The following is a 26,963-nucleotide window of genomic DNA, read 5'->3' on the forward strand; positions in this document are numbered from 1 at the left end:
CACTTCCTAGAAATTCAGAACTTTGTCTGAAACTGCTGATTATTTTTAGAATCATCTAAAAGTACAACTGCTGTTCTCAATGAGGCAGTGACAATAAGGCCACACTAGGCTCGCTCTCTTGCATCAAGCCACACAGCAGAGGAGCTTTAAAATACCTGATAGGATTTTAATCCCAAGTGGTAAATTAATAGCATGCTACAAGAAAAATGCATGAGAAAGTAAGGATAACATTCTTCAGTGACAAGACAAGGAAAATTGAAAGCAGATCATAGAATTGTTTGTGTTCTTCAGATCTTTAAATGATGCTATGAGTAAATGTGGTGGACAAGAAATACCTTGGATTGTTAACATCAACAGGCAAGAGGTAACCATAGGGGTGAGGGGCTGAATGTCCAAAAAAAGGCTTGTGAATTCTCAAGCACAGGTCTGCTATTTGCTAGCTATGACCTGTATGAGCTTGTTGTAAAATGTAGTAACACCTGGGCTAAACAGAAGTGACATATACCAAGTCCTCAAATTAATAAAAAGGTACATGAGGCAACACCCTCAATTAAGAGGCAGATCATGTGTGTTTCTACATACATACTATCTAGATGGAGAAAAGCAGGTTTGTAAAATTGGAAAAGCCCCTGGAAATGGGGAAGTTCCTTGGAAATGGACCCAAAAAAGCCCAGGGATGCGTGGGAACTTGGCCACTGGCACCCAAGATCAGTAACTGCAAGCACCAGCAAACCACAAAACCAACATTTTGTTCCCAAGTGTCCAGGACCAACTGTAATCTCCCCAATTAGGAGGAAGTCAAGACTGAGTGAATGTGACTTTGGGAATGAGTGTGTCAGACTATCAAGAAGGTGCCAAAATCATCAGTTGTTAAAACCCCAGTATCCAAACACAGTATGTTTTCTCTGTCATAGTCATAGCAGTTAAAACATGCAAATAAAGTAGAAATAAAACATCTAATAAAAATGCATTACTAGGCTGTGTAGACAGAAGCTTCTGTATGACATAAACCTACCATAAACTGCTGCAAGTTTAGCCAGTCAACCAACCACTAAAACAAATATTTGATAAATCACAACACACTTTTTTCAGTATCAGTCAGTAAGACCCCAGTATTTGAACATACCAAACAAGATAACCAAGCCTGAAAGATAAGGACAGAGAAAATAAATATTGAAGTCAAAGCAGAACGCCACAGACATGACATGAGTCTGTTACCAAGCTTTATATGCAACACTTCAGAGCAGGATCAAATTATTTTGATTCACTGCCCAGTCCAGTTGTCTGTAGGACTGGCTCCTGAGTCACATACAGCTCTGGGAAGTTGAAGTGCAGCATTTGTGCAGGAGCTACAGCCGGTGATGGCAGCAAGGCAACAGGAGGACAGGATTGCTGGGTAATCAAGTGTCTACCTATCAGCGCAAGCAAGCTAGCAGGGAATGCCAAATGTGCCAGTTCTTCACTGCCTTGCTGTCCAGCTGAATACCCAATAATCTTTCAATGCAGAACTACTGCCATTTTCTGCTTGCAGATTACTCCCAGGGCCTCTGCTTGAATGCAGGTGCTATGTGCTATGTGTTTTGAGGCTGTGGGAAGACTTGGATATGCCCTTCTAGTCTGGCTAAGTAGGGTGGAAAATATTTCTTTGGCCTTGGGGCTGTAGAAAAACAGCTGTAGTAATTTTGTTTAGCTCAAGAGAAAAAACAAAAGAATTCATAAGAATGCTTTACATAAAATCCAGCTGAGGTATCTTCTGTCTCACATGGATGGAAAACCAGCAGAGTCATAAGCACGCTGCTCTAACACATCAATTTTGGGTACCAAAATAGTCTTGTTGGAAGAAAAAATCAGATTCTTCCACACCTGTAATTGCCTTAATAATGGCAAAAGAATTGTAACGTGGAGATTAAAATGAGCTAACAGTGAGACAATGAAGCCAGCTAAACAGCTTGCTAGACTAGCTGAACGTTCATAGCTCCACAATATTGTGATCACTCTTCAGCTGGTGCCACTTCAGGCACTGAACGCACCTGTGTCACTAAGACTCTTTTCAAGTGTTTTAAACAAAGGACTACATGTTGAAAACACTATCAGGGCACCCAAAAGATATTAGGTAGCTTGAGGGAACTGCCCCCTAACACTTTTGAACAGGAAGTTCTCGTTACAGTTATATTCCCTGTAGTATTAGGAGCTCTTAAATCAGTGACAGAGACAGACAACATGACCCAGCCACGCAGTATGGGTAACAGTAAAGCTATCCCAAATTAGTTGGATGTTTAGCAGACAGGACAGAACTTGGCTCTTCCACCTCCTCATCTTTCCTTCCAGCCCCAAAACCATATTTCTATGGTTAATTCCCTGCTCAGATTTCTGATAGCTAGAGTATGAGTGATTGTTGGGATGCCTGCAAGGCCCCTCTTCTTGTTCAAACAGCAGATAACAAGAGCTGATCAGATACAGGCATCAGTGTAATGGCAAATACGAATAGGACACCCAAAACTATCTCAGGGGATGGCTGTCCAACACTGATAATGCTAAAGATGAAGATGACTATCAGAAAGATTAAATAGTAATCAGACAATTAAGAAAGACTTTGGGGGAAAACGAGTCAGCCTGAAAACCGGTATAAAAGCAGCAGAAACATTTGCAGCAGTGAAGAAGACAGGAGAGTGCAGCAGACCTAGGGGCAGCACCAGGACACCACAGGAGCTGCTTGTGCTGGAGTGGACAGAGCAGCCTCGCTGCAAGGCGCTGCTGGGCACCTGCACATCACTGTGAAGGATGCAGAGGCGGGAAACCCTGTTGCCATGTGCCTACGGGACCTTGTAGGGGTCTTCCTCAGTGGTATGTGGGTCTGGTTTGCAGGTGCCACACAGGTGCAGGTACAGATGGAGCACCCTGTGACACACAGCAGTACTCAGGACCAGAGACATGAGCTTGTGACCTACATACCAAATCATCCATTTAACTGAGGGGTAGCACACATGGATGTCATTATAACTTTTTGGCATTATAGACAGGTGTTTAAAAAAATTATAAGTGGCTATTTTTGTTTTGCAAGCATTTGGTATCAGTTTATTATACTGCTGACACCGATCCTGAATGCATAGTTCATTGATTGCCAATTAATTTCATGTCACTCAATATGACGGAACACTTAGATCTGGATTTGATAGTGGGGATTTGAACATTTCTACAGTTCTAGGGCAGTGCATGATCACAAAACAAGTCCAGCAACCTATGCTTAAAAGAGCATTGTGAAATACCTGACACATCGTAATTATTCCTGTAGTGAGGATGAGACCCACCTGTGTTAGTACGTTTTCACAACTGTTGTGTAGACATCTGCCTTCTGCCACACTCCCAAGCCCTCCCAGACCCGCTGCAGTTCCTCACTGTAATGCTTCTTTGTAATGAACAGGGAACCTAAGCCACATTTTCATGGCTGATCAGGTTGGTGAAAAATCTGTCAAGAGCAGTTATGATACAGCTGATCCTACCTCTTACCTGCACCTTTATTTGCTATGTTTTGAGTGAAGCTACATCCTAGGGCTCATTATCTCAAGTGCAGTCATCTTGTGTGAAGAATACTATCAGGCTACCAAAGGTTATCACACCGGCTGTGTACATTGCTTTAATGTGTTGTGGTACCAAGAATATATAGCTGTAGCCAAGGTAACAAGTGAAAAGCAAATGGTTTCTCATTACAAAAACATTAAAAAGCAGATGCATTAACAGTCAGTGATTCAATCAAACTGACTTGACTACAGAAAATTTCATATACAGAGAATTCAGCAGAAAGACTTATGGCGTCTGCTTTTGGTACCAGTTGCAACCTTGACTGACCTCTGAGCAAATTTTAACACTAGATCTCAAACCGGGCAACACTAGGAGGAATCTACCAGCTGCTTGTGAGTTTGGTGTCATCTTGGATGACTCCTGAGGAAACTTGTTTGTCCCCAGTGACCTTTAGTTGACAGGAAGTCTTATGGAAACTGCTTCTGCTTATGGAGCAATGTCCCTGGGTGACACTAAATGGACCTGGCAAGGCTGGACAAAAACAGTGGTGATATCAGAATAATCCTGCTGTTTTCCCTCAACATAGACCTCGACTTCAGAAAGCCCCAACCTTTTTCCCTGGAAAAGCTTCCACCAAACTATGAGCATTGACATCAGATACTACAGGAGAAAACTCTTCACCTATCATGGGCTTGTCACCCACCTCCCAGCCAGCTTCTGCTGACTCTGCAACAACTCTCTGACCACTCCAAAGCTAAAATAGAAACAGGATGTTGCCATGCTAATTAAGAGTGTACATTAATGTATCTTGAGAGAACATGATGGTCATTTTGTAAGAAGATACATACTTCCTTCAGGAACAATAAGCACTTCCTGCATCTAGCATGATATAGTAACACTTTTGACAGCAACAAGGCACATGCCTTCAAAATCGTGACCTTTTTTTCAAGAGGAAATTACATTGGAAATAATGAAGTAGAAAATCAATGTTTTCAAAAAGAGCGTACTTCAATATTGTGTTGGAAGTGGAAGAAGAAAGACCTTTCAGCCCAGAAACAGCATGTCTCAGAAGTTTTTATGTCAGGGCTCATTTAGTGCTGTGTATCCATGAAAATAGCCCGGCAAGTTACTGCAAAATATGTGATTATTTGCATTCAAAACCTGACCAAACTAAAGTCTCCATTTTAGGTTTCAGTATGAAAATCTTTGGAAAACAAAACAGAATTATTATAAATCCTCTTTGCTTGCTTTCCTGATACCCCTTCTCCAATGAATAAAAGTACTAGTATGTGAACAAACAGTAGGGTACAGAAGCGTCCATCAAACACCACACTTCCTGATTAATCCTGTTGAGTCATACCTGACCGTGAAGGGTATGCAATTCCTTACCACAGTCTGCTCAGCGATGGCAAGTACATGGTCTGGTTTACTATCCAAAGTTCAAGAGTGTCTTTCATGGCAGCTGGAAGGTCCACAAGAGGACTTTATACTCTTCTGCTTGTTAGTAGATAAAGGCTAATGCACTCATACAGAATATTTTAAAACATTTCCCAAACCTGACTGTCCTAATAGAGTAGTACTGAGTCACTTTCGTAAGCCTTGAAGGAAAGGACAAGACTTCCTCTGCTTGAGGACCTAGGCAAACCACAGGGGATATTTACAGCTTTTAAAAACAGCATGTTGCCACAGATTTTCATCCATACATCTCAGAGTCTTCCCCAATAAAAGAAGTAAAACTCAACAGAAAAAGTGAAACTGAGGAAGAAGCTGTTTACATAATGGTCCTAACAAGAAGACTTCTATCGTTTCTCCTGCCTTTTTCATTTGTAACATGTATTGAAGAACAGTTTATGTTAAAGTTGTTTTTCCAGTATCTTTCAGACTTGAAAATTCCCCAACATATACATCTCCTATTTTAAAATATGGTCTTGGGTTATCACCCATTTTTTTTTAATGTTGTAAAACTTAATATGACATGATATATACTTGCTTCTGTAAAACAGTATTCCCAAAGATAGGTTTGACTGCCTACCTACCCAAACAAAAATGAAACTGTTCTTCAGACAGATCAGTCTGATCTGTTGTACAGCTAGGTTGCATCATCACACAAATGTTAATACAAGTGTAAAAGGGACAGCTGGAGCACTCACCTGGGGTTGGGAAAAAAGGAGACACCAGACCAGGCCAGCTGTTTTCAACAGCTGTGTGAATTCATATCTGACTTAAGTGAGCTGTATAATTGCACCTGAACAATGCCTCTGAGTCTTAGAAAGGCATCAGAAAAATACATCTAGCATAGTGAATTGGATCATGGAAACTAGCCTTAGCTAAGCTCTTACTGCTATGAGAAACTTGGTTTTGCTAAGCGTATCTGGGAAATATACATATCACAGGACATTATCTGTTATTCATTGAAAGTGACATGTCTATCTTCATACCCTGGCTAAAATCTATGTGGATTATTGTATGTTTACTTTAACATCATTTATTATCCTATTGAGACAGTATCTTCCAGTGCAGAGTGATGCTGAACAACTCAGTGATGGATTCTCCTGAGTTTTGTAATTTATTTATTTCTAATTGATGCTGCAGTAATATGTTGTGGACTCCACATTCCTGCTATTTTGACAAGTCAAAACTACTCTTGTGCTTATTATAGCAGATCCTGTGTTACTGTGTTTGGAAAACACAACTGGAATCAATAAAAACCTTGAAGCTCAAATGACCCCTGCTCCACCATAAACAAAACAATCACCTCTGGAATTTTTTATTGTAAGTATTTCTAATCAATGCTAGGCATCCTTAAAGACACTGAATTTGGTCTTCCATTTTTTAAGTTTGTGGCAGCTTCAGAAGAATTGACAGTGTGACTTCAGCAGCCAAGCAAGAGTTAATTATCATTACTCCCTAAATCCACAGGGCTGTCTATCCAACCTGCACAAAGCTAAACTGCTGTTGTGTAAAACTTAGGGGCATCTGACCAGACAGAGGAAGCCCAGTGTTCCCCAAGCTCCAAAGCAGCTCTGAAAGCAATTTAGCCATGTATATTATACCCCCCACCATCCATTTACACAGATCTTTTGTTGTAATTCTACCATTGTCACGTGGGCTTGAAAAGATGTAGTACTTTTCTTTAAAAGATCAAATCACCCTTTCCATGTGTAGAAGGATAATGGGGAAAAAAGAAGTCATGGGAGTCCTCTTAGGATAAAATACCTCAGCACTCCAAAATTCCAGATGCTTAACTTCCATTTGAAAATTATTAACTTCCACTGAGTGGCTCTAGAATTGCAGGCCGCTTTTTGTCACAGTAATTAATGGGTCCCTACACTGCCACGTCTGTGCATTTAGTAATCTGTAAAGAATTAACATGACAATGACAGCAGCCTGGAATAGCACCACTCAGATAGAAACACCTGGTGGAACGCCATTAGAACTGATACTACAAGTTATGTTAGATTAATTTATATTCACTGGTCAAGCCCAAATTTACATGTGCCCTAGCACTTACCAAAGCCAGTGTTTCTAAGAACATGTTATTACTAGCAACAAGACCCTCCATAAACATAACAGTGATAGTACAAGCACACTTCACTGGTTTTAACATGGATGTGAAACAACAGCCTTAAACTACTAGCCAGAGATACTGCAGAAAGTCCCATCTTGCCCCTGTTGTAGCAATGAATAGCTGGGGATACAGGATTGCAAGCTTTGCTTTTTCTAGAGACAGATTTGGCTTTATGTTGCTCATATGTGTATAAAGCATAACCTCAGCACTGATTTCTGTATCACCAAAAGTGCTTCTGCTTCTTGCAACTTCAACAAACTTTGGCATTTGGTTTCACCTTGTATTAGTTTTGCAGCAAGCTGATCTCCCTAGAAAACATTAATTTTATTACTGTGAAATTAGCTTTCTTCAAGATCATTCTCCAGTGATGTAAACTTGCATTGCCCTGAGCATGCACAGCCTCGGTGCACTGGACTAGCTAGGTAACACCTTGTGTTTCTATGGCCTTTCCCCACCAGGCTGAGCAGCTGAATTCCACTATATTTTGTTTCATCCTTTTCCCTTTTTGCCTATGTACTCCCTTATGTTAAAGCATGACATCAGTCATGCTGATGACTCAGAATGCCATACTAAAAACATAAATAAATAAAATTGAAATATGTTTTTGCTTGAGTTCAGTCTCAGTTCACTTTCATCTTCTCTGTGTTCCACACACCCTAATTAATTTCTTTGCAGATGTGCAGCATTAGGCTTCATAGCCAGATGTATTCTTTGTCAGGGGAGAAAAATTTGCTTACACTGCAGCCTGCCTCCACGTCTCTGATGCATCTACAAAAGACACCTGCAGAAATAGTGTTAGCCTCTTCCAATTGTATGCAATGGGATTGTTACTCTCTCCTCTGCCTGAAGAAAGTATGAAAAATTGAAGGGGGAGGGCAGGGGAAGTCAACAATCAATATTGCTACAACAGGCAGAAATTTTGCTGTGCCAATATTACCACTGCAGCAATTACAAAGACTTATCTATTACTTCAAGAGAAAAGAAAGGATTTGTGATTCATGCTAGTAATTCTTTGCATGTAACATGGTGATTTGCTTTTAAACATAGAATTCTCAAAGCAGTTTGTAATGAGAAAATTGATGCAGCTATATCAAGTGTCTTATGCAAGTCTAGATGACAATTCAGTGACAAAATAAACCCTACTTCCCCATCCCTGAAGCCCATTTCTCCCACACCATTGTTTATCTAATATCACTGTACTTTTCTTACCATGCAGCTTAGCGTCTACAACTACACAAACAGCAGTTTACATTCACTTCTCTTCACAGTTCATATGCAAACTAAACACACAAAAATCTGCTTTTTCTAAATTGCATAATTCCTCTTTAGACAAGAGATTTAGAGAAATTCCAGAGTTTGATGCCAGATGTTTGAATTCAGAACTTTTAAGTATCAACAACTTTTTTTAAAAAGTTTAATTCCATTGTTCCTCTTGAGCGCTTTTATATTTGTTACATAAATTTTGTGTAGTCATTTACTTTTATTGGAGCTCTGCTTCTTAGAAGCTAAAACTACAATCCAATACACGGGCATAAATCATTTTATGTTCAGTGTTTGCTTTTAAAATCATTAATAAAAGTAATCTAAAAGGCAAATTTTAGCTGGCCGAGGACAACATTCTTTGGTGTGAAACTATTCACTGCCTAATATTAAAGGCATTTTGACGAGGGCAATTTTTGTGGTAAGACTGGGAGGGTATGACTCAAAAAAAAGGAAGAAAGAAAGAAAAAAAGCTCATTTCAGGTCTGTTGTGCTGTGTTAAGTCAACCCCTATGGGCCTGTTCAAGCTGCTTGAGACTGGGCACGGCAGGGGTGAGGGAGCCTGCAGGAATACAGCTGTGTCACTACATCACAGAAGTCTTTTTCCTTTGGAGGCTGTAAATAAAAAAATGCCTCTTAGATGTAAATGACTATGGTGGTGTTCATCCAGCCTGGATTGAGGCAGTAATCGGTGTAAAGGTACTTACCATACACCTGTAAAACTAAACGAAGCTCAAGCAAGAGCATCTTCACTGTTTTGCATACAGTATGTTTGGATACTAACCTAATTCTGTCATCATTAACTTCCTATTTTAGACTCAAACGCGCCTCCATAAACGACGCCCCTGGCACAGCGCCGTTTCCCCATCTGCCCGCAGCCGGGGCTTCTGCCCTCCTTCACAAGCTGCCCTCGGCTTTCGTGCCAGCCCCGGGGCGCTCTGCGGCCGGTCACCCCCGAGCGGTCTGCCCCGGCTGCGCCGCGCTCCCCAGGGCACACCAGCCGGCTCTGCCGGCAGAGCCGCGGCACCCAGCCGCCTCCGTGCAGGCCGCGACGCCGTCGCCGCCATTTTTCCTCCGCCGCCCGTGAGGTAACACCGCCTCCCCGCTGCCACCCGGCTCCCCAGCCTTCCCCCGCCGCCCCGTCAGGCACCCCGGGCAGCCCGGCTCACCGCCCGCCGAGCTCCCCGGGCGGTGCCCGCCGCCGGTGCCGCCCGCCGCCGCTGACGAGGGGCGAGGGCCAGCGCCGCGCATGCGGAGTGGCGCTGCTGAGGGCCGCCGCCGGGCGGGCAGGCGGGCAGCGGCGGCCGGCGCGCAGGTAAGGCGGGAGCGGGGCCGGGGGGGGCGGTTACTGCGCTTTCCGCCGCGGGGGTAGTCGTTGTCGCCCGCTCCTGTCTGCGGCGGGAGTGCGTTGGGCCTCCTCTCGGCTCGCCTTCCCGGCGGATGAGTCCTTTCCGAAGTTCAGACCGGCCCTGCAGGGTGCGAAACGGGCCGACCCAGGCGGGGGGCGCGGGGGTGTAGCCTCTTGGCCGTCGTCGTGTGCCGGCGTGCTGTGGCGGGAGGAGCTGACAGCCCGGCAGGTGAGGAGGCACGGGTGACCGGCGCTGTCTTTCGGCTTCCCTGAGAAACGTGAAGTGACATTCAGAGCCTCAGACGGCCTTGGCTCGCCCGCTGCCGCCCGGGCTGGGCACCGGCGGGCGGGGGCGGCCCACTCGCTGCTCGGTCGGGCCTGAGGAGCGGCCGGAGGCGGAGGCGCTGTACGCTCCTGCGGTGGTGTAACGAACCTGGGTGGTTTTACTGGGGACATTCGCGGGGCGGGCGGGGCGGGGAGGGGGGAGAAAAAGTAGAGATGCATGAAACGAAACTGCCAGAGGTCTGGCGAGTTGCAGCTGTGTCCGTAAGACGGGTGTTACAGCTCCTGCGGTACTGGGGAGGTGTCCTCCTACCGTGCGGTGTGCTGCCGGCAAGGAGAGGCGCGCTCAGGGCTGGTCATGTGGGGGTTCGTGAATTTAAATGCATTTTAGCGTTTATAGTTCGCCATCCTGGGTTGAATTAGTTCGGGAAACTTTTTTTATTTGATATGTTCCTGTGACGCTTGCATAACTTTTAGGGAAGGTGGAACTTCCTGTTGTCTTCTAAGCCCCATCAAAATGGAGAAGCTGTAGAGTTGTTGGAAACTGCTAGGGAAAATGTTTGACTATTTGACTATTTGTGTCTACACAGTATGAAGACTTTTCCATCAATACATTCTGTAAAGTGCTGAGCGTTTGTCTTGTACCGCAACACCGTGCATGTAAAAGGTGTCACCATGATGTACAAGGTGTATCTATCATATGTCAGCTGTCTTTATAGAAGTTGAATGTTAGACAGGCTCATCATACTTATATGGTGAGTAAAGGGTATTTGAGGTCTGACTGACTAACATTTTAAAGCATACTACTTCGTTATATGGAAGGTATGCATATATGCTTCCTTCTTGAATGAAGTCTGCAATTAAATCTGAGGTGTAGGAGTCAGCGTGTTTCTTCAAGTCTTATATGGAAGCAAAAAGAATATGAGATAATAATTGAGTGCAGCTCTAATTTTGTTTTTTTTTTGTATGAAAACTTTTTTTTTAGGTAATGTAAGCATTTCAGTTTTACACAAGAGAGGAAGCAGGCATGTCAGCTCTTTGTCCACCACCATCTCCTGCAGTTGCTAAAACAGAGATCTCCTTGAATGGCGAGTCACCTTTATTAGCTGCCACTTTTGCTTACTGGGACAATATCCTTGGCCCCCGTGTGCGGCATATCTGGGCCCCAAAGACAGAACAGGTACTTCTCAGCGATGGGGAAATAACTTTTCTTGCTAACCACACCCTGAATGGAGAAATACTTCGGAATGCAGAAAGTGGTGCAATAGATGTGAAGTTCTTCGTCTTGGCAGAAAAACGGGTAATCATTGTGTCATTAATCTTTGATGGAAACTGGAATGGAGACAGAAGCACATATGGACTGTCAATTATACTTCCACAAAGTGAACTTGGCTTCTACCTGCCACTTCACAGGGTGTGCGTGGATAGGTTAACACATATTATAAGGAAAGGAAGAATATGGATGCATAAGGTAGGTTTATTGTTCATTACTAAAAACAGTAGTCCAAGTTGTCTTGAGCAAAAGCAAGAATTAAGATTCTGTCACAGACAGTCCAGACACAAAAAACTCAGAGGAGGCTGACCACTCTACAAGTATACAATTTTGGAGGTTAAAATTTATCAGTACATCAGCAAATTCAAGGCTGGAGTTTTTATCTGGCTGGAGTAACATGGATTATCCTAGTAATACTATATAACCTGTACAAGGCTATCTAGGTGAAATAGGTATCCTGTACAGTTTTTTCCTTTGTCTGAATTTGATACAAATTGTTGCTTTTAACTTTGTTAATTCATGTATTTAAACTATGTAGAATTGTAAATTTACTGCATTGCTAATCATTGTTTTCACTTGAAATCCAGGAAAGTGAGCTGATGCAATTAATGTTGTCATTGTTGTTAGAATTTTTATTTTTCAAAAAAAGGGGTGTCAGTGAACAGTTTGGCACGTGTTAAATTGAGTAAAACTAATTGGAGAACCATGAAAATACATCTGCTTCAGTACAAATATTTCTACTTTTGAAATTCAAAAAAGAAAATTCTGAAAAATTGCAATTCTTACCTTTGGGTACATTATGAGTATTCCCTTACTAAGTGAAAATTGTTATGTATTTCGTTTAAAATTAATAACATACTACTAATAAAAACCAAAATCTGTCATCTTCATGGAGTGCAAGTTGTCTTAGAGCAGTAAATCACATATCAGCTTTGAAGCATATGGCAATGTATGTTTGTCTGATTAAGTTTTTGTTCCTCTTCTGTTTTGAGACCTGTAGTCAGCATACTTTAAACTTCCTTTTTGAATACTCTTATCTGAACTAATTAAGATTCCAGAAATAATGCTGGTGTTAATTTTTGTGGTGATGTTTCCTTTTTGCAATGGGATTAAACTCCATTGATCTTTGCTGTATTGCCTGATGATGGCTGGCATTGTTTTCCACCACATTGGCTCTTGATAGTTCTGGCATTTCTTTTTCAGAGAAAGGATAGATAAAGTTCATTAGCAATATAGTAGAAACACAAATATTTATTTCCTAATCAAGTCTTCTAAAAGCTTGTTGGATGTGTGTGATTTTGACATAAGTGAATACTATCTCATGTTCTTGATTACATTGCTTATCTGTCATTTAGTGTCCTCTCTACTGACACTTAATGTGAGTGGTCAAATAACAATTGTCCATCATTCTTAACTATAGTATGTCTTCGCTTTTCTGGACCTTGATCCATGTCAGTATATTTCCACAGTAGAAATAGCCTTCAAGTGGCATTGAGAATGAGAAAAAAATGTTTTCTACTAGTTTCCTCAGAAATTAGTACTTAAGTTCTTCATTCTTTTTCAGATGTTCTTGAAGGAGAAGTCAGCTGGGTTAGCTGAGGCAATGATACATTGTGAAACAGACACTTATTGTCTCTTTTTTTTTGTTTGTTTGTTTGTTTGAGGAGTATCAAAGATCCCTGCAAATATTTATCTGCAGTTATGCAGCCATACCCAGAAGAGAGAAAACTGCTTTCAAAATGTAGATTAAAATTGAGGCATGAGTTGTGGAATGATAGTACTGAACTAAAACAGGCCCACTTTGTGGTTTGCATTTTGAGACAGTTCAGCAACTGTGACTACAACGGAACAAAAAATGTTGAAGTCCTATCCAAAAGGAACTGTATCTGTTCTGAAATTTCTAATAGTTATGGTTATCAGCTCTCATGAGTTCTGTGTATAGCTGGACAACAGTTTCAGTTTAGAAGAGAAGAAACCTTCTGAACTCAAGGACAAGGAGAAACATGGAAGAGTGTTCAGACTGGCAAAATAAGACAAGCAACTCCAAGCAAGTCATCTATATGGAATTAGAAACCCATTTTATCTAATTCAGTTCTGTGTTCCAGATGTTTGTCTAATAGTTTTGAGCAGTTATATTTCTAAAAAGTGGCTTACACCGTCTATGCAACCTTATCTTCATGAAGACTACTTTTAAAGCAAGGGATTGTCATTGTCAAGAATGTCTTACTTCACTGACACTGAACTCAGGGATGGAGGTGCCTCGAGGAAGTCTGCCTTGTTCCAGTATTGGTTTTCACAGTTGCTTCTTGTAGATGGTTAGACAAGTTTTATTACTGCTTTAGGGCAGTTACTTTAGCTTGTTCCCAGTTCCTCTGCTCAATAAAAGTCATGTAAACTCTTCTTCCACTTGAAGTTGATCAGCTTTGAGTAGTTCAGTCACAGGAAACTAATGAGTAACAAATAAAAATGCAAAAACCTGTCAGCATCTAGCAAAAGATGTCATTAGTTCTCACAGCATCTTCCATTTTTTGCGTATTGTATTGATTTTTCCAGTGATTAATGCCGAATTCTCATTGTGAACGCTAACTTCATTCCACTGTAAGTTGCATTTTGAATGCAGTTTGCTATTCAGCTGCTGAATCTTGTTTTAAGAACTTTGTCCAGTCTGTTGTACATTGTGTTTTGTGTATTTTGAGGTTTCATGTTTTCTGTACTTGGTTATAAAACAATTTTTTGAAGACTTGTCAATGTCTCAGTGTGTGGGGGAAAAAAAACCAAACTGTTTTTCCTACCCTCCCCAAACAAATAATTTTTCTCATTCTGGATATCTCAGGTTTTTTTCTTGCTGCCTCAGGAGCCATCAGTCTGTACCTTACCCATTTGAAAATAAAAATCCGTACATAAAGTGGAATTCTGCACCAAAATGTGATCATTTGGCATTTTCTTGATCTTTAAGGAGGCAACTTAATGTTTTGTCATTGTCATCACACCCTCCCTTTCCTACTACTCCTGCCCAAGCATGTGAGAGGTTTGATGGGGGATCAGAGTGGGGAGCGTTGATCTGTTTAAAATGGCATCACTTCCCTCTAATGTCAACTCTTTAAAAGAAACAAAAGACTTGAACATCGAAATTTGAATCTAAGAAGCGTGACTCCACAGGGAAGAAACTGTACCATTTGACTTTTGTGTGCATACATATATAAACAAATACCAGAACGTTCATATTTAACTGCTTCTCTTGCTCAGGAGAGGCAAGAACATTTCCAGAAGATTGTCTTGGAAGGCACAGAGAGAATGGAAGATCAGGTAAGGGCTGTCTGGCTGATACATAAGGCACACCATCATAAAACTGTTTGACTGCATTTGGTGACTGTAGACGTTGGTGCTGCTGCTTATTTTTGGGATCCAGGAAGATACTTTGGACTGACTGATGACATGCCATGCACAGGAGGCAAAGTTTCTGAAGATAGGATGATGGAAGCCTTGAGCAACTTGAAGGAAAATATATTCATCACTTTATGGGTAAAGTGGAAATCTATGAGGAATATTACCTTTCAGAAAAGGAAAGTCATTTACTTGAACTTGAAGCTCTGTAAAGGTAGTAGCTTCCATAGATTCACACTCACTTCCTAACAAGGACAGGTTTTCATTAGGTCTTGTAAAACTTAACTTTTTCGGGTTAAAGAGACATACAGATCTGTCATGTTGGAATGTGGTTGGAGACCTGTTGGATAAAACTGTGAAAAGAATTTGGTTTCTGAAAATGTAAATATGAAACTGTGGCTTCAGTTTTGTGTCGTAGATAAATCAGATAAGTAATTTTGTATGTTAGTAACTAATGTGACTGGTTTTGGTTTCCTGTCATTGTTAATCCGTCGGACTTGGATCTAAAATGCAGTAAATGCACATAATATGGTATGATCAGATTATCTCACTCCAGATGCTTCTTGTCTAGGCCAAACCACTAATCATGAAAACTAGCGTAGGACCCTGGAAAGACCTTTTAGACATGATGTTGAGAAGCAAAACGTGTGTTTCCTGTTCATAATTATTGATGAGCAAAGCCCAGGAGGTCTGTGCATCAATATCTGATCACACCACACTTCCAAACAAAAGGCACTTAAAAGATGTTCTGCATCTTGTAACGTGCAAGTTCGCGTTGGTAGTAACTTCTGATAGTAATGTTGTAAGTCCATGTTAGTATTAAATTCTGATACCACACAATGTGCTTTTACTTTAAGCATTTTGTTTATTGTGCAGGGCCGGAGCATTATTCCAATGCTGACGGGAGAAGTCATTCCTGTAATGGAACTTCTTTCATCTATGAAATCACACAGTGTTCCAGAAGAAATAGATGTAAGTCCTTGTGTTCTTTGCATTCTGAATAAAAAGATGGCTTTGGTGTTCTGGTTTGGTACTCTCTTTGGCAGACAGAACCCCACAGTTGTCATAAATTCTTGCACACTTCAGTTGTTTCACATCAGGTTTTCCTAAGTTGTGTAGGGAATGGTTTTATATAACTGTTTCAGTTCAGTAAATGTAGAAGTACTAGCAGAGTTTTCCATGGTCAGCACTTGGCAAAACTTAACTGCATAGGATGATACAGTTTTTGAGAGTGAAGTGTAAAGGCTGTTTGATGCAAAACAAAATGAATAGAGAAGTAAATGGTTTTAACATTGATACCAGTTTCAGTGTGGTTTAGTGTTCTCATGGAAGAAGTAGAAGTGATCTCACATGCCCTAATTCAAAATATTCTGAGCAATGTTACAGAAAAAATCCACTGGGAGGAATCTGACTTGTGAGTGGTGAAGAACTTTTAATAATCAAGTGACTTTCTCATTTTCAAAATGCATTGATGGAAGTCAGAAGGTCTTTTTAAAGTTGTGCTTTTTCAGGCAGTCTTACAAGTTAGCTTGAATAGTTCCCCAACAGTTTCCACCTATCATTAAAAGCAGAAATCAGTTAATTGGAAGGTGTTGCAGATCCTTGTCTAACTTTTGTTTATATTTACTTGCATTTCAGATAAGTGACACAGTGCTAAATGATGATGACATTGGGGATAGTTGCCATGAAGGCTTTCTCCTCAAGTATGAATTTCAATTTTGCTTTCTGCTGTAGTGAAATGGTTTAAATTTGTGTATGCATATGTATATATACACGTATGTGCATGTGAACATGTATTAGATTAATTTTATTTATAGGAGGGGGGAGGTTGACGTGTATTTGGCTTTTTGAGATTTTTGTCTATAAAATGCTGTAGAAGTTGCTGTCATTTTAGAAGAATGGCACTGGGCTAATAGCTGCATCTCTGTAGACTACATTATTACAGAGTTATCTTGATAGTAGAATTCCTGTCCAGCAGTATTTTTCTTTGATACTTAATGTTTAATTTTATAAGGATGTAAGTTAGAGTCTTACATTTTTGTGAAATACCAAAAAACCCCCGGGTTGTGTTTACTGCATAAACTATGAATAAGAATTAATGGTATGGCATATAGAACACTTACGAAATTGTGTATTTCTCTCCCCGCTCCCCCCCCCCCCGTTTTTAATGAGTAAGTGGAAGCAGTTGCACATGAGAGCAACTTGGTCTTTTCCTGTGGGAAAGCATGTATTACAGATTTTAATTGATTCTGTTAACTTTTCAGAGCATCCCTAGTGAAACTGCATTCATTTATCTAGTGTTTAGTGCTATCTATTTGTACAGTGTCACATATGCTTTCAGTACTACAGAAATTCATGTATTAAATTAACTGATTATTCACAATAAGGTAGTATTTAGTTCCATAGAGAACTTAGGAAATAATGAAGTGAAAAACATGGAATAGATTGTTGTAAACAGCTAGAGCTGTTGATCCTACAATGGTGAGCTATTCTTTTACCAGTTGCAGATTTATTGGGCAGGTAGTAGACTGTAGAGTGTTGTTTATCTCTTCTTGCTACTTCTCCCTGGAAATTTTTTCCTGTAAAGAAAAGAATAATTTGGCCATTCATGTGAACGGTCCAAATATCTGTCTTTTATCTTATCTGCAAAACTTAGCAGCTTATCTAGGTTCAGATTTCAGGTCTTAAATATAGTGTTACATGGATTTATACATGTCATTGAATAAAAATTGGATGAAACAGCATATCAACAATACCAACCTCTAAAATAAGCAGTCATGCTTTCTCAGTAACTTCTCAACGAAGCTGAATACCTATTTCTGCCCCAAAGGAAGAATTCTTAAGTATTCAGATGGCCTTAAATTTTACTCTTAGAATATACTTGGTAAGATAAATAGTAGCAGGTCCACTGTAAAGTCCATCTGCAAGATTTCAGAGTATGAGTGTAGCTATTATAGTCCTTATCAATTAGAGGTGTTTATTAGAACAGGTTAATCACATGCAATGCATCCTTCAGAAGGTAGCATATATGTGTACTTTCGTATATTCACAGATATTGGAGAAAAACTTTTAATGATATCTAGAATTTCTAAGGTATCTAGACTTTCTGAAGCTCTCAGCCAGGTGTCGGTTTAAGAAAGTGCAGGGGGAAAGGGAGGATGAGGATAAGAAACCTCAACAGAGGTTTCCTAAGGACAGGTTAAGAGTTGGCAAAGTTAGTCCAGGTGTATTTACTGCAGGCTCCAAACTTAAGATAAGCTAAATTAGATCTGTGCTGCTGGCAGCTCACAAGGCAAGATGACTCAACTTCCAGCATGTCTGTATGTATGCTCACACTCAAGCTTGTGATTTGTTCTTGCCCATGCAGTTGCCAGGAGTAGAACAGTTTAGCCGCTGTCTCCCAAAACTGGGTTCTGATCCACAGTTTCAGAATGTTGAGACAACCATGGACAACCATAGATCTTCTGCCAAGATGCTTTCAAATCCTTCATTATTAGTATGTCTTCTGTTACTTTGATTACTTTATACAGATTCTACATACAGTTAGGTCATAGCAGTGGACACTTTTGTTTGCACCGTAACTGGTATTTGGAGGTTCTGAGTGACAGTCTTTTTGTTCATCAAATTGAAAATACATATACTATTGAACTTTTGGATTTAAGCAGTAACCTACACAGCTGTGTGAGGTCCTGTGAGTATGGGCCTATAGGTATGAGCCTATATTTATAATAGGAGCACTTCATTCTTGTGAAGATGACAATTGGTTTATTTGAAAAGTCTGATTAAATGTATTAACCTGTTTGTTTTTATTTGCAGTGCAATTAGTTCACACCTGCAAACCTGTGGTTGTTCTGTAGTTGTAGGAAGCAGTGCAGAAAAAGTTAATAAGGTAATGCACTTTCTAATAAAACCAACATAAATGCTGATTATTAGGAGTGTTAGTGTGTTATTTGGAACAAGGTTTATCTATAAACATACCTGAGATTGAAGAAAGAAGGAATACTGTTTTCTGAGTATCTTATTTCAGCTGATTGGTCTAGCAGTTGACAATTCTGCCTGAATATTGCTTTATCAGTTGTATTCTGGCAACTATAAGAAAACCAATGCATTTAATTTAATTGATACTGTGTATAAATGAGTAGTAAATCAGTCTGAGCTTTTAAAATCAGGTTTGTTAGCTAAAATGTACAAATTGGAGAGGTCTGAACTGGCTCACCCTGTTCAGCTATGTCAATGCGCATTGTCTGCATACTCTTTAAGAAATCAGTATCTGCATAATTACTCTGGGGAATGAATGTACTTGGCGTCACAAACTGCTTGTGTTTCATGGAACTTTGAAACTGTTGGGTCTGAAGTCACACACATATGTTGAATCAGGCAAGCTTACTAGAACTTTAAACCATTCCAGCAATTCCAGAATTTTATATTTTTTTTGTAGCCATCTTTGTGTTGACTTCATCTTCAGTCTGTTTAAAACTTAATTGGTAAATACGTGTACAGTTTAACTGGTAGATTTAAAATTTGATTTGACTCAGCTTTCCTGAAGAACCAAAGAGACAAAGTACAGATGTAAACTCCTAAAAACAAGTCATGTAACAACAAAACACTCAATGTCTCATAGTCGCTGGAGCACATCAGTAGGGAAGATGTTCAGGAGCTTTCGGGTCTAAAAACAATAATCAGCATTAGCTGTATCTCTTAACAGGGAAGAGTATATACATCATTATGATCTATTTGGGAGGAAAAAAGGTTGCTTTTGGAAGCTGTCATTTCAGAACAGGAAAATAATTACGATTTCATGGTAGACTTTTTCTTCCTATGCTGTTACTATTTTTAACTTCTTGTAAGCTTGTTATGAAATACTTAATTTGACCCAATATGAAACTCTCACCTGCGCTTCTTATCCTCTTATATTTTGGTGTAAATGGAGAGTTTCTTGATGCTTATTTTAAGCTTACCCAGTATATGAAGGAAAAATCAGATGTGGATGTTTTCCTTATTCAGATTTCTCCAAGTGCCTTTTTGTATAAAGCTTTCAGATTATATCAGAGTGCTAGTTTCAGATAAATCGAAAGCAGTTCCTGAAGAGATACACTTGTATTTACTGTCCATTGAAATATTTCTTAAAGCAATTTCTTTTTAGCATAGTGCAATATATCAGCGTTTTGTTCAGACGCGTTTCCCTTTGATTTGCATTTAATTAGGGTGTTACTCTATCCCTTCTAGTAAAAACAATGAAGTTAATTTCCACTTAGGATATTCGGAGACAAATAATGAAGAAAATGTTTTCTTTGTGAGAAAATATATTCCACTAAATCAAATGTGTCTCTACATTCATGGCTGAGTCCTTCAATAAACCTCTTTGATTTTGAGTATCCCTGCAACTGGGAATGAAAAAAAGGGTTTCATAAAAGTGTGTAGTCCTAGAGCCTTTAGATATTGGGCACCACTGCACTTAATGAGAATAACAATACTACTGTGCGGGTAAGGTTCTGTGTAGTTATGTAGCGCTGTAAGTTTTCAATTTATATTGGGGCCTCTGGGCCATGCAGTAACGATGGTCCCATGTCCTGAGACCATGACAAAGGTCCTACAGGGGTATATGTGGAGAAGCAGTATATTAAGATAACTTAATTTTCTGATAGGGAATGTTTTTGTATATTGGGCTTTTCTGTCTGATTTATATTTTTAATTGTGATGTATTAATTATTGAGCTCTGGTTTTAATTTGTAAGACTAAAACCTTCCTTTGCAGATAAATTAGTTCTCAAAGTTGATGCCCTTTTTGATATATGTATATATGTATCTGTGTGATAGCTTCAGTGTGAAATACAAACTTCAGAGCAGAGGGCCTGCTGAATATATTATATATTGATTGTAGACTATACATATTATATATTTTGTATTTTATAGTATGTAGGGCTCCTTGCTGCAGTGAAATATAATAGTCTTATTTTTAAAATTTCAAGGTACCTTTAGTAAGGTGTGTTTTGAAATAAGCAGTTTGTGACGTGTTATAAAAACTGGGGGGAGGAGGCTTTCATGTGTATTGGCAGTGGTGATGAAGCACCTCTGATCAAATGAACAATGAATGCTGAGACTCAAATTCGCAGCAAAGGGGAACCAGAGAAAAGAAAATTCTTAGTTCTTAGCTGAAATCAGCTAACCACAGTTAATATGTATTGTTTCAGGGATGTAAGATTTGCATAAGATTAAGTTAGCATAATAGAGGAAATGTTAAAGGCTTAAATGGTCATAAAAAGCTTAACCTTTATAGTTCATAAAATAATTAATTAAAAGGCTTTATGGTGTAAATGGTTATGAGTACGCAAAATAATGCATCAATAAGCTAGACACTAAGTCTAGAGGAATATGAGTCTCAAAATACATCCAGGGTAAATTTCATAGATTCTGCACAGGTTCTTATCAGGAGTGTGCTCTTTGTGTCACAGTGCAACGGTTCTGAAGTAATTGCTTTCTTTATGGCATACTTCAGCTTTCCTTAAATTAAAAAAATACACCTATTGCATCTTGCTGAACTGGCAGAAAGCATTAGTCAGAAACTAGGTTGTCATGGCTTTAGTTACTGCATAAACACGTTGTGCAAGGATGGAGCCTTCTCAAAGACCTTACAGGCACAGATACAACACCACAGGTTAAGGCTGAGAGATTAGCAGAATGGAATACGTGTTTGTATTTGGAGATGATTACTTGTAGCTGTTGCAGCACAGGGGTTTGAAAATGGATAATGAAGCACCTTTGTTGGTTTTAGTGGAGAGTTTGAGGAAATTACTGAGGAAATAAGCATGGATGCTTATTTAGGAAATTATGCCTGATTGGAGACAATAGCTGCAGTTTCAATATGGACTGAATAAAATGCGAGGCTTAAAAGGCTGGGAAAGCAATCACAGTAACTCTTGTAATAGGAAGCAGTAGCAGAGGGTGAAAGTGATTTGTTCTACATAGTTGGCTAAAAACAAACTTTATCAAAAATTACTGGATTTTTTCTTCATTTGACAAGAAGTTGGAGTAATATGGCTTGCAGTTTAATAATTTAATCATGTCACTGCTCTGTGACCTTGGTAAAATTTTGGCTTCTCTAATAAATATGATTAATGTTTTTGTACATCATTTGAAATGCCTAATATATTATAGTCAGAAATTGCATATGAAGATCAGTTCATTCCTTACATTTTCATGTTTTTCAAAACCATTCTGTTTAATGCAGATTGTGAGAACATTGTGTCTGTTTCTTACGCCGTCAGAGAGGAAGTGTTCCAGACTCTGTAGAAATGAGTCTTCTTTCAAATATGAGTCAGGCCTTTTTGTTCAAGGCTTACTCAAAGTAAGTATGCTTAGGAAAGTTCTATTCTTCTGTAGTTTAAGAACATCCTTCATTGTATGTGACATACACATGCATACACACATTCATTTTCAATGAAATATGTCTCTTCGCTTGATTTCTTTCTGGCACAGTAGGTTTCTTTGTAACTATTTGCATGTTAAAATTCCAAGCCAGTCTTTTCTCTGACACATCTATTTCTTTAGGATTGTCCAGAATTGTTCCTGTGCTTTGAGGTACAATAACACTTTTTTGCCTGCTTGGGAGCAGAATCCCAAAAGACGTTAAGTTTTTGTGTTGTACGAAAACAACAAAATAAGAATGGTCCATCAGTCCTACAGTTTCCAAGTATTTTAAAAGGGTTGTAGCAAGGGGTGAAGATGAATAGAAAAATAATGCTTCTTGGTCTAGCGAGCAGTCTAAACTTACCAGATATATATAATACCGTAATGTTAATGGGCTCATGAACCTGATGATGCAATACTGCAATACACAGGTTACCTCAGTACCTGTTTTCACTGTTGTATTGAGGGAATCATCTGCGATGAAGGACTTTTTACTGGGCTACAGCCACGAGTTCTCTCGAGCAAAACATGTTTAAACAAATGGGATCTAAAATTTAGGCATGATGCTTTAATATTGTTTTGTTCCAATATAGCTTTTTAAAAAAAACTAACTAGAAGAATTTTTTTTTTTCACTAAAACAGGATTCAACAGGAAGCTTTGTGTTGCCCTTCCGTCAAGTAATGTATGCCCCATATCCTACTACACATATAGATGTAGATGTCAATACAGTGAAGCAGATGCCTCCTTGCCATGAACACATCTATAACCAACGACGATATATGAGATCCGAGCTGACAGCATTTTGGAGAGCTAATTCAGATGAAGAGATGTCTCAAGATCATATTATCCACACAGATGAGAGTTTCACACCTGATTTGTATGTACTCCTGTCACATCTCTCAAAGTTACTTGATTCGAGACAAGAGAGTGAAGTAGTACAAAGTGTGCTTTCTGGTAAAATACATGACGTTTTTTTGCTTTTAAGAAGGTCCTTCAGCTCTGGTAGTTGCTTATGTTTTGGAGGAATTTACCAGTGCCATCAGTAGTTTCGTTGCATTAAATATTACTGAAACGCATTTTCAGTAATGCTTCTGACCATGCTATGTTAATTTTGTTTCCTGTTTTAATTAGGGGTATAACAGAGCTAAGTGTATTTGACAGGGTCCAATAGCTTTCTTGGGTGTAGTTCATTTCATCTGAAAGTTTTGTTTTAAAATTATATATTAGCTTTAAAAATAGCAGGATTATAATGCACTCAAGTTTTTTAATTCCCTTTTAATTTCTGCCAGATTGTAAACAGTAATGCCATTGCTGTTCAGAACTGCTGTACAGTTAGTGTCCCTTTATGGCATTACCTCACATGCTGGTTTGCTTTCTTTTCTGTAGAAATGTCTTTCAAGATATCCTGCATCGAGATACATTAGTAAAAGCCTTCCTGGATCAGGTAATCTTTGTTTTTTTCAGAAAGAACAAGAGCTAAAATTCAGTACTTTGAGCCCTAGTAACAGATAATTCAACATGAATAGATAATTTGTTGGCTTGATAGCTCTTTTTCATACCAGTGCTATGCTTGCATAACCAGAGAGAAAAATAATTATTTGTAGTATTAGTATAATACTAAAACTCTTTCTTGCATGTGAAAAAGCAATGCACGTTTTCTATTGCTGCGTAACAATGTCTTCAGTTACAGTACTGAGAAAGCTACCTGGTTGAGTTTAATTTCAGGTAATTTTAAAAAGTAAAATAATACTTCATCCTAACAGAACTGTAAAACAGCCTAATTTATGGCATCTGAGCAGCAAGAAAACTAAGAACGTTGAGTATATATCTAAAAATCTGTGGTTAATGTGCCCGCTTTGTTATAGTTAAGGCTATGTTATTTGTATATGCTATTTTTGTTTATATTCTGCATTCTTGTAATCATTCTTGAATTTCCATGTCTACTTAATTTTCTGTTACAATTTTTAACAGATTTTCCATCTGAAGCCTGGTTTGTCTCTAAGAAGTACTTTCCTTGCACAATTTCTGCTAGTCCTTCACAGAAAAGCCTTAACTTTAATAAAATACATAGAGGATGACACGTAAGTACACAGACAGTAGAAAGCAGGCTTTGAGAAACTTTCCCTGCTCTATTTTACAGCACCTTTTTTTATTTCCTTGCAGGCAAAAAGGAAAAAAACCTTTCAAGTCCCTTCGTAGCTTAAAGATAGATCTTGACTTAGCAGCAGAGGGCGATCTTAACATAGTAATGGCTTTGGCTGAGAAGATTAAACCGGGTCTACATTCCTTTGTCTTTGGGAGACCGTTCTACACTAGCATACAAGAACGTGATATGCTCATGACGTTTTAAAGTTCTCCACTGCTAATGTGTAATATCGCAGTCTTGCATGGCATGAAAAGAAATCTGTCAGTGTGACCGCCACGCTTGTGACAATCATTGACTTGACTGGGGATGAAGCATTAGGAGCACAGTAGCACACTAACACTACAGTCTGTCCTGTTAGAGGAAATACCAACTTTGCTAGACAGCAGGCGTGATTTTAATGAGTCTCTTCTGTGTGCTTTTTTTAACAGTTAAAATAAATGTTACCAGAGGTTCCTTTGCCATGTGGGCTTAGTAGATAAATTTGAACATGTTTAGGTATAAAATAAAGGGAAGCATTTCAATTTTTTTTGCCCAAAGACTTCATTCAGACATGTGCCTGTTTTCCTCTGTTCTGATGTGTCACTATTTTTAGTGTTTCCACAGAAAACAATACATATGTCCTTTCTGATCATGGGCGTTGTGGAATAGGGGCCTTCTGAGAGTTTCAAAGGGGGTTTTCAAGTATTGTTCTTTTGTATGTGGTACAAGTCTGAAATGTGTCTTCCCTTATCTCCATTTGTAACACTACTGGCTCCTTCATTTAGAGCATTTAAAGGCGTTTGGGATTTTTAATATATTACAAAGTGCTTTTCTTGTGTGCAAACTGTTGACTGTTAGCAGCTTAAATAGCAGCACTCTGCACGTGAGAACTGAGTCATTATTTAAGCAGCTTTGTGCATGTAAGTGCCAACCATGCCACTCCGTCACAGACTGTTGGGCCATCCTGCAGCGAAGTGTTCAGCGATCCAGTGTAAATGAGTTCTTTCAAAACACAGAACAGAAAACTTGTGTCATTCAGCAGCACTTGTCAGTCTTTCTATCCATAAACTGCTGCTGTTTTTTCCATTGTCAGTTAGACTAAGGTTCAGATTAAAGTATTAGACCTTCCCAAAGAACACCAAGGTGATAGCCAAACTGTCATAAACCAGTAATTTATTTTTTTTTACATTGCCATTAATATGAGTAGTCCTTAATTCAGAGATGAGCACAACTGTGAACTAATGTTCATAGGATTTTACTAAGTGAATTCTTGTCAATAATCTTGCCAGTCTTCTTAGTTCATTTTTAGCACGTCTCCAGCTTCACTTGAAAATAAATCTACATTTTCTACTTCTGTGCCAGAACCCTTTTTTCTCAGTAGTATATAGAGAATTGTGGTGTCAGGTTAATCTGGACCCAATTTTTTCAATTTTGATGCATGATTGGTGCTTGTTACATTGAAATCAATGTACGTTTGTACTGCATGTTTTCTTAATTCTTTTTATAAAACCACAGGAATGTATTTGTGCTGTTTTCTTGTAACATCATAACTCAATATTCATTGTGAAGGAGCTGCACTTGTGATTGGAGAAGCCACGGTTGCTTTGCTTAAATAAGATTAAATTTGCTTACATTAAATTAAACACTTTTTATTTTCATAATATTTAATAATAATAATAATAAATTATTTCAACATAACATGTTTGTTATGGTGAACAGGTTTCTGTTTCCAAGGTAGCTTTTTAGTGTCTCTTTCATGCAAAGAGACATAAAAGTTAACAAAATTGCTAACAAAAAAAAAATCACAACTCTTCCTGAAATGTCCAATGTTCAGATTCTTAAAAAGGAGTACTGTTCTCTATATAGATGTTCAGAATCCCCTTACATTTTCTGAAAAACCAAAATTCACAAATATTTAGAGCTTCTGAAAGATGTGGAATTGAGCCCCAGCTGCACACCTTTCACACATTATTAGTGAATATAATCAACATTACCTGGTTGAATATGTAATTACAACTTGGTGAGTCTTAAGGCTCTTGCAATGAGCTCAGTGCTTCATCAAAGGAACATGTCAGAATGCTGGCATAAGTTACTTGTATTAAGATTCTGTCTGTCTTCCAACCATTATTATTTTCTTCTGCATTTTTAATCGGTTGATCCATTAGAGAAGAGTGTGATTGTGCTCAGTTTTTACTGTCATGTCTAAGTTTGTGATAAAAATGTAATCAACACTGCTGAAACTTCTAATGTAGCAGTTGTGTTGAAGCCTAAAGAGATGTAAACATGCTGCTGAAATAATTACTTCAGCTTCATAGGCATTGGAAGGTTAACAATGACACTAGTAACAGTAAAGCTCTGTGTACTGAAGATGCTGTCACCTTTTTAAATTACTAAAAGCTGGAAACTTTCTCAAGTGCTACTTCTGTTGCACAGCTGTCACAAATGCACTGTCACAAGTGCAGAATGTATAGTGAAGTAAATTATTAAATGCATCTGCGTGTTGTGTTGTAAATCTTGCTCAGGAAACGAAATATTCTAATAAAATTAATGCACAATTTTTTACTTAATCGCTGCTGATTTTTTTATAGAACTTCCGTTCTGTATTAAAAAGTTTTGCTGAGATGATGAACCATAGTCTGTCATTGATAGAAAGTAATCTGTTACATATTTCCATTTCTGTTAAGGACTTAGTCATTTCAAGCTGAGACCAGGGTGACTTGCCTATGCCTCCAATGTGCTGAAATAAGAATTTAGCCTCTACTTTAAAGAAGTTTTAATCCAATATGTGAGAATTTAG

General features: G+C 38.9%; 1 protein-coding gene across 5 annotated transcripts; it reads left to right on the forward strand.

Annotated features, from left to right (window-relative positions):
- The first annotated feature begins 1,322 nt into the window (after nucleotides 1–1,322).
- C9orf72 (C9orf72-SMCR8 complex subunit) lies at nucleotides 1,323–26,733 on the forward strand. 5 transcript variants are annotated; one of them, XM_080372696.1, is made up of 11 exons: nucleotides 1,323–9,435; nucleotides 10,963–11,448; nucleotides 14,497–14,556; nucleotides 15,511–15,606; nucleotides 16,273–16,337; nucleotides 18,451–18,523; nucleotides 21,862–21,978; nucleotides 22,683–22,918; nucleotides 23,428–23,485; nucleotides 24,013–24,122; nucleotides 24,205–26,733. In XM_080372696.1, the coding sequence occupies exons 2-11, from the start codon at nucleotides 11,005–11,007 to the stop codon at nucleotides 24,389–24,391; spliced, it is 1,446 nt and encodes a 481-aa protein (XP_080228822.1). In that variant the 5' UTR covers nucleotides 1,323–9,435; nucleotides 10,963–11,004; the 3' UTR covers nucleotides 24,392–26,733. The 5 variants fall into 5 exon arrangements, with proteins under 5 accessions (XP_080228822.1, XP_080228820.1, XP_080228823.1 ...); XM_080372694.1 differs by lacking the exon at nucleotides 1,323–9,435 and adding an exon at nucleotides 9,442–9,662; XM_080372695.1 differs by lacking the exon at nucleotides 1,323–9,435 and adding an exon at nucleotides 9,674–10,732.
- Nucleotides 26,734–26,963: the final 230 nt, after the last annotated feature.

This window comes from Falco punctatus (genome assembly GCF_963210335.1).
Source record: "Falco punctatus genome assembly, chromosome: Z".
Taxonomy (NCBI): Eukaryota; Metazoa; Chordata; class Aves; order Falconiformes; family Falconidae; genus Falco; species Falco punctatus.